Source organism: Chamaea fasciata, unplaced genomic scaffold (genome assembly GCF_029207755.1).
Source record: "Chamaea fasciata isolate MVZ Bird 193981 ecotype frontalis unplaced genomic scaffold, bChaFas1.0.hap1 SCAF_20, whole genome shotgun sequence".
Classification (NCBI taxonomy): Eukaryota; Metazoa; Chordata; class Aves; order Passeriformes; family Sylviidae; genus Chamaea; species Chamaea fasciata.
Genome location: NW_027094105.1, coordinates 983,502 through 995,548, shown reverse-complemented (window position 1 = coordinate 995,548; position 12,047 = coordinate 983,502). Strand labels below are relative to the sequence as shown.

Below are 12,047 nucleotides of genomic sequence, written 5' to 3'. Positions count from 1 at the left end.
ACACCATGTGGCTTAGTGTCACATGTGGGATGGGAACTCTTGGGTGATTCTGGCACCATTGACTTGTCCTCTCTTGTGCTCCAGCCAGCAGATTTCTCCCAGGCAGGGAAGCAGGTGGTGGTAATGTGGTGGGGAATGACAGAAGGACGGAGACTTCTGTCCTCCCACTCCCATCTGCTGTTTGCTTGTCACCAAACTGCTGCTGTAAGGAACAGTCACCAGGTTTGGGAGGTAAATGTAGGTCCCAGCTGAGCAGCCAAGAGCTGTGTGGCTTGGCCCTGTTAAATGCCTGATGGCTCTTGCTCTCTGTGGGTGTGAGTTTTGTGTCACAGGCTGGGTTACAGAAATACCCAAGAGAGCAGCAGGAGTTTTTTAGGCCACCCAGCTGGGGACATTCTGCTTTTTCCCTGTGTCACCGTCCTAACGGCAGTGGCACAGGCCCCTTGGTGTCTGGAGTGAGGGGCAGGACAAGCAGAGCAGGGAGGTCAGCAACTAAAATCACCTAAAATACACTGGGGTGCAATGCTGTAGGGAGTCCTGAGTGGGAATAAGAATGGAACTAGAATGGAAAATGTTGGATTTCAGATGTCTCTTCCCTATGCACACAACCCCAGTCCTTGTCACAGTGAATGCAGGTACCTGGCATCCTTATCTGTGTGACCTGGCATCTGGCTGCCCATAAAACAGCAGCTCTGTGCTGCATGGCAAACACTGCTTTGGGTCTGATTTGAGTCCCAGCTTTGTCTCCCAGCAGGGTGGGATGGAGACAGGGGGTGGGTGAAGGTCTCAAGCTGTCATCCACATTATGATTGGAGAGCATCCTTCGTACTCATGGAAAAGGGCCTCCTCAGCCACTTGAACTTGCTTTTTGATGAAACCTGCAAGTTCCAGAGTGCTTTAAAAATAGCATCCTGCTAAAGTGTTCCAATTGCTCCCTTCTGCTGCCTCGGGAGCACAGGCAGCAGAGGTCTCAGGTCACACGGAGCTTCTGTTCATCCCCTGCTGAACTAAGGGAGGTCCAGAAAGCAATGCCATGACCTGATCCTGAAGCATGGAATTGGCTTACTGGGGTGAACAGCGAAGCTGTTATTCCTTAGAGTGCCATAAAGCTGCTTTCAAGGGAACCCTCCCTGGCAGGGGTCATTCTGCTGACTCTTGACACATGCTGGGGTTTTCTGGTCTAAATTCTCAAGAGGCCAAACAATATTTCAAGGCCAGCTTGTGCAATGTAAAAGGCAGTGATGATCAGCCTGAGCATGGGTGGGGAAATCCCCAGAAAGGGGCTGAGCTGGGTGTTGTGTGCCATAGTAATGGTCGCTGCCTTTCTTTTCATCCATGTGTGGTTGGAGAGGAGCCTTTGGCTGGGGATGGGCCCTGCTCTGGTGCCCTCTGTCACCACAGGGCTCCCAGGCTTTGGGATCTCCCCGGGGTCTCCCTTCCTCTGACTCCAGACAGGGACAATGACCTTCCTCAGGGACAAGAGCCATCTCTGACTCAGGTGTTTACAGCCTCATGCAACTTGAGCCATTGTTTTGGGCACTCTGGATGACTCCTGTGTGAAATGAACACTGAGAGGGATTAAGGAAATTGTTAGAATCCAAGAAGTAAAATAAAAGCAAAAAAGGAGAAAAAAGGCTCTTTAGTTTCAACACCTTCGAATACAGCCATCAAAGGGGAAATCTAATTGAAATTGGCAGTGTTTGTTGAAGTCTGAGTTTCTCAATGTTACAGGTGTGAAAGAGAACAGTTATCATTATGTAGGGAATTGGGAAATATTTTGAACTTTCGAGGTTGATTTAAGCTGTATAAATATGTCTCAATTCCATCTGCTGCTTTAGGGAACTCTTTCTGTCAGAACTTCCAGCGCAACAAATTTTAGCATTTAGAGTTATTAAAATGTCAATGCTTTTTATTCCTATTTACACAGGGAAGCTTTGCTTTCCAACACTGTTTATTCCAGATTGGGGAGAGGGTCAATGGAAATGTCTTCTTCTTTTGAATCAGTTTGTGCCAAGCTGAGATTGAGACCAAAAATATTTGATTTCCTACATTTGATTTCGAGTAGAAAATCTTGGAAAAGCCTGAGGATCTCCCATTGTCAATATTTAAAGGACACAGGACTCGATTTTAAACATGAATTTTCAGTAATCACAAGCTTTCTTCCCTGATGTGGCTGTCCATCCCCTTCTGCTCATCCACTGTAGTCCAGCCATCACACAGCCCATCTGGGAGGATTTCTGCTGGAAAGACAGCACTTTCAAGATAGCATTTTTGGTGGGTGAGTGCAGCTTTAGTGTTTGGGGCATAATAATTCTTGATTACTCTTTGCAGTGTGACATTAGCACAGCCAGCCCCTGTGCCTCTGCTTCCTGAGGTGCACCCAGCTGCCTCTCAGGCTCTGTCAGCACAAATATAACTTCCATTAACAGTCATCTGGTGATGTTCTCATCTGTGGTTGGTTTGTGACTGCTACAGGTCTCCATGGAGTTGGGAGAGCCAATGGCCAAATTCAAGGAGTGAGGAAAAGGGGAAGGGGGAGTTGTTCTGTGAGTTCCTGCTCTGTGCACAGCACAGGGAGTGCTGATGCTGGGGCAACACAATTGCACAAACTGACAGAGCTGCATTTTCAAAGCAGCCTGAAGTGCTGTGCCAGAAGGAGGGTCAGCAGCTGAGAGCAGTTCCCACCAGGAGAATGAGAGTCACAAAGGGAGAGGTTCAGTTAAGAAGGTGTCACTTTGCTTGGTTGCATAAATAAGTCACTGTGTCCACTGGGCATTTGTGTGGAATTGAGGTTTCTAGGAATGAACTGTTTATTTCTGGTGCCACATTCATTTAAGCTATTCCAGACTTCTCATGTTCAACAGGCAACTTGCAGACAGGAAGAAATATATCTGGGTTAAAATAACCACTCAGCAGCAAGTCTCTGTGGGTGATATCCTGCCAATTGCTCCAGAGCCTTGGGACATGGGGGAAGAATTGAGGCAATCCATATGAAAGCATTGAGGCAAGGAGCTCTCAGCAGCACTGGGACATGCAGCCAGGGACAGGGCTGAGGACTGCAGTCTGCAAGCACAGATACTGGGCTGGGGCTGGGCAGGGCGTGGTCAGAAGAGTCCTTGAGAGAGCAAAGTAGGGGCAGAAAAGCCTGAACTCTCATTTTGCCTGGAGAATCTGTGGAGGGAAAGATTACACAGCCCCAGTGCAAGGTGATTTATCATTAATCAAACTCTGGCATTTCTGTGATTGTTGCCTGGATAGGTGACTTTAGTGGAAGTGACTGTGCTGTAACAAGGACCAGACAATGCACGGATAAAAACTTGTACAATTATAAAAATGAAGACCAGAAAAATCCTGAGTCTTCCTTCACATAAAACAGTGTTGTATTGAGTACCTGAACTGCTGTTTCATATTGACAGTGGTTTCCATGTGAGTAGGATGCCAAGCATAACGAGGACGCTGTGTCAGCACTTCTGGCTGGAGAGCAGCCAGAGGTGGTGCTGAGAATTCCTTGGGCTGTTTCAGGTGCTCTGTGCCACTGCTGGGCTCTGTGCCTGCTCCAGATCAGATGCTCTTCTCAGGGGACAGTGAAGTTGGGGTTTGCCCCTCAAAAGCTCATGTGCAGCTGGGCTGCTGCAAGAGCCCTGGAATGCTTGGAGCCATGGAAGGTGCCATGGGCATCCGTGTGTTCCCTGAATGAGCACAGCACTCCCCAGAGCAGGGTCCAAGCACACAGAGAGAGGGGTGCCTGGAGGAGCCTGCGCCGTTCAGCTGCTCAGCAGGGCTCAGGTTAGGGGCTTGTTTCAGTGAAGATCTTGCCCCAGGTACGGAGCTCAGCAGCTGCAGGAGCACCTGGAGCACTGCTGGCTGATCAGCAGTGTCTGAAGTGATCAGCAGCATTCTGTATCAGCTGGTGTCTCCCATGCATCCCCTTTCCACAGCACTGTCCAATCATGTCTTTGCCAAGCATCATCCATGCTTTCATCTCCATTCCTTATGGGCTGGCCCTGCCATCTGGAGCCCTCTTCAGCAGCTCAGGTCGTCAGCACGTTGGGATGTTCAGCAGGAAGCTCAATGTGTGTGACCCATGCAGTTCATGAGGGTAGTTTTCCTTCCAAGGAACCCAGGCCAAGTCTGTCAGGGCCCTGAGAGCCTCAGTCATGGATGTGCCAGCTCACAGCCTTTGACCTGGGACCCTTCTGGAGATGCTCTGAGTCCATGACTGAATATTTAACATTAATAATTAATGATTTCTGTCCCTCTGCAGGGGTCTGGCCCTAAAGGACCTCACCTGGGAACTGTAGGAAACCACACGTGGTCTGGAGTGCTGGGATCACTGCTTCTGCTCCATGGCACTGGGGGCTTGGATGCAGACAACTCCTGGTTGCTCCAGGGGCAGCCAGCACCCCGTTTTCAGTCACACCTTACAGAAAGGCAGCCTGCAAGGTGTGCTGCATGGGAAATGTGCATCCGCAGCCTGAAGTAACTGCGCTGCTTAGGAACTCTCTCCTTTGGCATCCAGAGAGGGGGAAACATCCTGGTTTCCTCCCAGCTTCAGTTTAAAGAGGCTGCATGGTGAAACTGGGAATTTGCATCTGGAACACCGAAGAAAGCCTTTGTAAAGGGTTCCTTGCCCTGTGGCTTTTCTTTGCTGGCCTCCTCCCTTGTTTCCATTGCTGTAGCATTGGGTGTGTATTAAAATCTCTGGACGTTTTAAATTGGACAGGAAAGATGCAGAATCCTGGCCATGAGAAATTGAGCAAGGGAGAGAAAATGAACATGTTGGGCACGTTGGATTTTGTGGTAAATGGAGCTCCCATCCTGCCCTGCCCTGGATAGCTCTGGAAGTGTGGAGTAGGGATAAAGGAGCAAGGAGCAGATAGGCAGAGCTGTGTAGAATGCAGCGAGGTCTCTGCCAATCTCAATATTTAAATCTCTTTCTTTTTTGCAGAAACTGCAAGTCCCTTGATTTCAAATCCTTTCCCGCTTTTACAAAGTAAGTGTGATGGATGTCTGTGGTGCAAAAGGCAGGGACCTGCAGCCCTGCTGCCCTGCCCTCTGAGCAATTTTCACCAATAAATGTTTTTTTTATTATGAGTCCAGGTGTCAAAGAATAAAATGCCCTCACCTCTGTGGCTCTGGTGTCAGATTTAAATGCAACAGAAATCATCCAGGGTGTTTCCATGCAGTCTGGGGTTGCCAAATCACTTCATATTCAGTCTTCAGGGAGTTTTTTGTGAGCGTGTTCTGAGACCAAGATTTGAAAATTAACCCATATTTAAGTTACATTTACACACAGAAAAACTTGTCATCAGGGCTCAGCTCAGTAAACACCTGCACAGCACCAGTTCCCTGTGGCCTAGGAGCACGGACTGGAAACAGGGAGCAAGCAGGAGGGGAGAGAGAGCAGGTCTGGGAGAGATGGGCAGGTGGTCTCTGCTGGAGATTCTGCCCTGTGGCCTTGATGCTTTCAGCAGGTGGAGCTTCTTCCTTTGCCTTGCAGTGTGTTTGGTTCCTGGCATTGGGGTTTTGGGTGATACCCTCTGTGCCAGCCTGGTGATGTGGGCCAGCCCTGAGTGCTGCACCCTGAGCGTGGCCATGGAGGAGGAGGACGGGTGTTCTTCCTCCTCTTATAAACCTGAGAGAGAAGCAAGGGCTTTATTCAGAACATGAGTTTATGCAGGAAGAGAAATCCGATTAATGCCAAGATGTTTGGCAAGGATGGTGAATTTGGGACTCCCCTTTTCCAAACATGCTCCAGAGCACCTTGTTACCTCTTACTGTCTGAGCTGGCTGGAAGTGACGGAAGTTTTGTTTTCAAGAAACTTCCACTGATTTTGGGGTGTGCTGGTGTTCTTGCAGGAGCCTGCTTCTGGTTCTCCTGCCTTGTCTCATGGGTTTGTGTCAAAGGGAAGGTGCAATTACGCTGTTAGTAAAGCTAAAGCCAATGGAAACCTTGGGTGGAAATGCTGAGAAGTTTTCTCCACAGTTGTTCTGCATTTTGTTTTTCACCAAATGTGGACAGAGGTGTTGAAATATGGGCCTTTTCTACTGAGGAAAGAGCAGCCTGGGAGGCTGTCCCTGCTGAGCCATGGTGTCACCCTGCTGGGTGTCTGTCACTGCACAAGCACCTCAGGGCACTTGCTGTTGAAATTTTCTGTTAAATCTCTCAACTCCTGTTCACTCCTGGCTTCAGACCAGGCTCTGCTGTTTTCCCTGGCTTAGATGTGGCAATGAGAGTTAACATGGGAATTAGAGTGATTTATTTAACCTAAGCACAGGCACTGGTTTTCCTCTGCCTTGGCTCACACAGCTGCTGCCTTGCTCTGGCGCCTTGTTCACTGGGTAAAGCACTAATAAAAGTGTCTAATTACAGCCTTGGGGAAAGATGTTTTAAACTGTGCAACCAGATGTGAGTGTTAGTTCTGTGTGGCTCAGGACACTGTAAAGGTTTCAACAGCTGCTGGTTGGGACCTGCTCTCAGAAAAGCAGAGCACAGGGGGCAGATGTGGGCAAGCACAGAGGGGTCCAGCTTCCCTTGTACACCACCCGCTGGGAGCAGAAGGACAGAGAGCAAAAGGGGAGACCTGGGGGCCCTTTGCTGAGCTCAGCCCACCTGAAAGAGAACAGGTCCCTGTGGATGCGTAAACCTAAGCCTGAGTAAGGAAGAGCTGAAATTCCCAGGGGGAAGGACTAGCAGAGGTCCTGCAGTGGTGGGGGGAGCTGTGCTCCTGGGAAGGAGAATGGGGCACAGGTGTGGCTCAGATGGGTGTGCAGGGCAGTTTTGACAACTTTTCCAGTTTAATTTGCAAGAGAAATTAAAGGGAGGAGAATTTACTGGATTAGGAGCCCAGGTGAACAGTTCTTTTCCAGCAGTGACTTTTCCCTGGTTTGGGATACAGATTGCCTCTTTCTTCTCTCCACCTTCCAGATCCCTCTTCCTCCTAGCCCTGGCACATCCCACCCTCCTTCCAGCCAGCCTGACTCTTCCCAGCTCTGCACTCTGGAGCATGAGGGGCTCAGGAGCTGAAAGCTCAGAAGGATGAGGGTTGAGAGAGCTCTGGGAAGTGAAGTGAGTTCATTCATTCCCATGGGAATTCTGCACATCCTCCCAAGCATCCCTTCCCCTCATCCCAGGAAAGACTTTGGATTCTTGGGTGAATTTAAATTTTATGCTTTTTTTTAAATGTGGCTCATTTTTATTTGTGGTAAACTTAGACTTCTGTATGTCTTTGTCTCAGAATTATTTAGAAAATACTTTGGCATTTTCAGAACATGAAATTAGCTTTTGAAAGTAGGTGGTGATTTTGTTTCCAAAGTTGAACATTTTTGCAGTAGAATAGAAGGGGCATCTTTTGGAATTGAGATGAAAATCAACACAATTTTTCTGAGAAGATTCACAAATGAGACGCTTTACCAAGTCACTGAGTGCACTGAGCATCCAGAGATTTGTGGTGCCAAAGGGAGGAGCTTGAGATGAAGACCTGTGGAGACCTTGGTGGTCACAGCCTGCTGGATGCAGATGGGAGAACCCAGAAGAGACTGGGCAGGGGTAAAGGGGAGCCAGGCAAAGGGAGAGCTAGAAAAATAGCACAGGTTTGTCCTGATAAAATAGCTGAGAATACAGCAGGAGGGAGGTGAAGCAGCTCAGGGAGACAAAGTGAGCTGAGAAGGAAATGTGAGTGAAACAGGAAAACAAAATGAGTGTGGGAAATGTGCAGCTCGGAGAGTGCTGGCTGATGTGAGGGGTTTGCCTGCTGCTGAGGCTGTAACTGAGCTTGGGGAAGAGCTGTTCTGGAAACCTGCTCCCAGGGCAGCTGGGGGCTTGTGTGGGGGCAGGGAAGGGCCCTGGTTCTGCAGTGGTGAGCAGGGGTTCCTCGAGTGCCTCTTCCTCCGCACTGCAGGCCGAGGTGGCCGAAGGGATTGCAGGTATCTGCTGAGGTGTAAATGGCACACGAGAGCTGCCGGTGTCCAGGTGACTGTGGGGTGACATCTGCAGAGGGGGAGAGGGTCACACAGCTCTTCTGTCCTGCCAGGGGCCTGTCAGCAGCAGTCAGCAGGCTCTCAGAAGTGTGGCTGCTTTCTTTAGAATATTCACATGTTAATTTTGATGCTCGAAGGGGCAGTCAGGCCCCCTCAGTTTGAGATGTTTCCATCTGAGCAGTCTGGGCTCCACAAGCAGCAGAGGCACAGGTGTGTCTGTAACACAGGTCATTGGCACTGTCATATGAGCCCAAGAGGGATGATTTGCACCCGCAGGGAACCTTCTCCTCTCTGACAATTAAAAATAAGTCTAAACTAAATTAGATTGCATTGTACCTCTTGTGGCATTGTAGCACAACTATCTCACTACTGATGATTTCAGCAGACACAGCCAGTCCCTGTTAATGCTCAAGGACTAAAATCCCTGTGTGCCACTCAGCTATCCAAGTCTTCTCTTTTCCACAAGCACAGTTACTTAATCACTGAACTTCCAAACTTCCATGGTGCAGCAAAGCCCAGGAGCAGCATCACAAGCAGACACAGTAAGTTAAAGCATTGAGCACAACTCCAGACAGAGTTGGCTCCATCATTTCAGAGGCTGTAGGTTCTGTGGGAAAGGTTTAACCTCATAGCATAAAAGTACACCTTATACAGACTTGTTCATGCTCTCTTTTATGTTTTTTTCTCGGGGATTCTTGTAGCCTTGAGGTGGATTCTGAGTTTTGCTCCCTGAGGTAGACTTTTCACAGGGTTTAGGCAGCCTTGTGCTTCCCTGGGTTTTGGTTCTTCTATCCTGAGTACTTCTGCTTATTCATTGATACAGAATATGTTTTTCCCTTTGAACTTAGAGCTAGGCTTCTGAAATATTGTAGCAATAGACCTTGCTCGGTGTGTGTGCCAGACATTTGTATCCAAAATTGCTCATATGCCAAATGTGTTTGTCCATTCTGCTGCTCCAGGACAAAACGTCCCAGTGAGAGGTGGCAGTGCTGGTGTGGCTGCAGGGACAGAGGCAAACTGCAGCGTACCCAAATTTCAGCACTGTAGTTCGAGATCACATCTGTCAACCAATGCACTCTACTGATACTGTTTAAACAGGCAACTGCAAACATTTGCTGTTAGGTTAATTCAGTGGAAAAAAATGCACTTTCAACATAGAACAGGGCTAAAGGTATCTTTCAGCTCATGAGGGAGTTCTGCACCCAGCTCTTTCCTCACTCCAGCTCATCCATATTGCTCTGGCACATGGCTCTCCTGCTCTGCTCTCAGCCTTCAGGCACAGCCCTGGTTCCTGTGCTTTCTGCCCTCCAGCTCTGCTTCCCTGGCATCCTGCTGCCACCCAGCCCCGTGACACTCATCAGTCCCTGGTCTCACTGCACTTGGTGACAGCCACAAAGCCCCAGCTGAGTTCCCCCATGGCACCGCTCCACCCCCAGCCTCTGACTACAACATTTGTCACAACCCAGTGCTCCTTGTCTCACTCAGGAAAGGCAGCAGACACTGGAATTTGACGGAACTGGATGGAAGATGAATCCAGCAGGCTTTACTCACAGGCACAAAACCGGCAGGGATACACTCAAGGCAGGCTGCAGCAGACACCAGCCAGTGGGCAGCCTCCCAAAGGAACCTTTGTGCAGGTCCCTGAGGTGCCCACACACAGCAGCAGGTGCCTCCTCGCAGTGCTCTGCCTGCCCCTGGCAATGAAGTGCAGCAGCAGGAGGTGCCCAGCCCCAGCCCAGCCCCACCCAGGAGGCAGAGCTCCCTGCGGAGCCGCTGTGCCCCACAGCTGTACACACTGAGGTATGCACCTGTGCTGCTTCCCTGCAGACTCTGTGTAATTCTTCTGAACTGATTTCTCCCAAACAGAGCCTTACACCTGTGGAGCTTGTGGAATCCAGTTCCAGTTTTATAACAATCTCCTGGAGCACATGCAGTCCCATGCAGGTAAGCTGGGCACTTCGACTTGCTGCAAGCAGAGAACTAAATTCTGTGCTGCTGCCTGGTGCTGACCCTGATGTGTGTCTGTAGGGTTTTCAGTGCCCCCCATTCCCCAGCCCCAGTCATTTCACCTGAAACAAACACAGTCATCCCTCAAAGGCTGGAGCACATAGGCTCAGGGTATGTTGTAAATATTGCTCCTTTTCTTAGGGAGAGAGGGAACGTGCCGTGCTAGCTCAGAGTCCATCACACTGCTCATTGCCTTTTTCCAGAGCTATCCAGAGAATCCTCATTGCATAAGCTCCTATAGCAGGTTCATTCCCCCCTCATGCCAAAGGGATGGCTCTCAAACCAAAAATGTTCACAGGGCAGCAGAGCCTTTGCCCACGCAAGTCTTGTCCTGTGCCTGTGTCTCCTGGAGTACTGCAAAGGACTGAAATGTGTTCTCGGAAGAAGAATTTACCATTTCGGCAGCTGTGTTCAGTTCCCTCTCAGCTACCTACAAATGAGAATTCTTAGGAGTCATTCCAGTGCTTTGTTTCTAAGTCACTGGTTTTGTTTCCTGTCTTGATACATAAGAGATGATTTTAAAATTTCAAAGCCAAACCTGTTTCAAAGACAGCATTCAACATATTCAAAAATGTAGATACAGAATTAATTTTATATTGGCAATTTTTTTCATTTTTTTTCCTCTTGAATAAAAATTCAAGTGAACTAACACAGTTTTAAGAACAATTAAATCCCCTTTGACAGACCTGTGTTCTCCAACAGACAGCTGCTCTGTTGAGATGCAGATGCAGTGCAGGCCCTGAGGAAAGTGGCACGAGAGGACAAGAGGCTTGAGGAAAAGCATCTTTTCCTTTCTGTAACAGTAACGTTAATCAAAGTTCTTATCTTGCTCTCTATTTTAGTTTTAGTCCTAATTTTAATAGTGTCACTTGAGTTCTTCATCCATGAGGTTCCTCTATTCCATTCCAGTTGGCAAATCTTAGTGCAGGCTTTGTGTGTTGTTCAGCAGCTACTTATCATCTGTGTAATGTTACAAAGACTTTGAGAGCACTTTGTTAGCAGAAGGTGTGAGTTTGTCTTAGAGCACTGAGGTTTCCGTGGAGTTATGGGACTCTGTGTTACCCCGGGGAGCAGGGGAGCTGTGCTCAGGGCAGGGCTGCCCTCACTCCCAAGCCTGGGGTCCGTCCTTGCTGGTTGCCCATGGCAGTTTCTGCTGCCTTCAGGCGGTGTCCTGACCATCCTGTTCTTGCTCTGGGCTCTGGTACTGAAATGCAGCATGTTGAGTTACAGCCCTGCGTGACACTGAGCACAGGAGCTGTGGGGACAAGGGCAGCTCACTGGCTGGGTTGAGCTGTCACAAGTTAAGCTAGTGCTACCTGCGGCTTCCTCCTTGTTTCTTCTTTACGAATGACCCATGGGGGTGGTGCTGAGGGCTCCCTGTGAGGGTGGGGAGGCCATGGCACAGGGTGCCCATGGCAGCTGTGGTTGCCCATTCCTGGAATTGTTCCTGGCCAGGTTGGATGGGGCTTGGAGCAATCTGGGATAGTGGAAGGTGTCCCTGCCCATGGCAGGGGTGGGACTGGATGAGCTTTAAGGTCCCTTCCAACCCAAGGCAGTCTGTGGTCCCGTGGTTGTTCATCTGGGTTACCTTGGCCACAGAACAGGGCTGCAGGGAGCAGTATCTGTGATTCAGCTGCAATCTTATGAGTGCTATGTGAATGGGTCAATCCCCTCTGCCCAGCTCAGGATTACTCTTGGTAAACTCTGTTTTCTCATTGCTCCCTACTCTGTTTGCAAGTCCCTTCCTCTGCCTGGCTGCCTTGTCCTGAAGTCCCACTGGTGCAGTGACAGCAAGGGTGTCCATGTCTTTTAGCTGCTTTCTGCACCACCAAGGCTTGCCCTGTGAAAGCCACTGTCCCCTTGTGTGGCCTCTCTGGGTGTGGTGCTTGGCCGCCCTGTGCTCACACCTCTCCTCTTCCTCCCTGTGTGCAGCTGGCGTTTGCTGCTGTGGGATGAGGGCAAAACCAAACCAGAGGCAGGAAAACTGTGGGCAGCGTTGGTGGGTGTGCAGCTCTGGGTGTTTTGTGTCAGCAGACAGCACTGAAGGCACACAGGGCCTG

General features: G+C 49.5%; 1 protein-coding gene across 1 annotated transcript in view; it reads left to right on the top strand.

The window, feature by feature from the left end:
* ZNF618 (zinc finger protein 618) overlaps positions 1-12,047 on the top strand; it is a 148,523-nt gene that overhangs the window by 123,972 nt on the left and 12,504 nt on the right. The window contains exon 14 of the mRNA XM_066201539.1: positions 9,847-9,924. Within this exon, the coding sequence (XP_066057636.1) occupies positions 9,847-9,924 (78 nt within the window). The remainder of the gene's footprint in view (positions 1-9,846; positions 9,925-12,047) is intronic.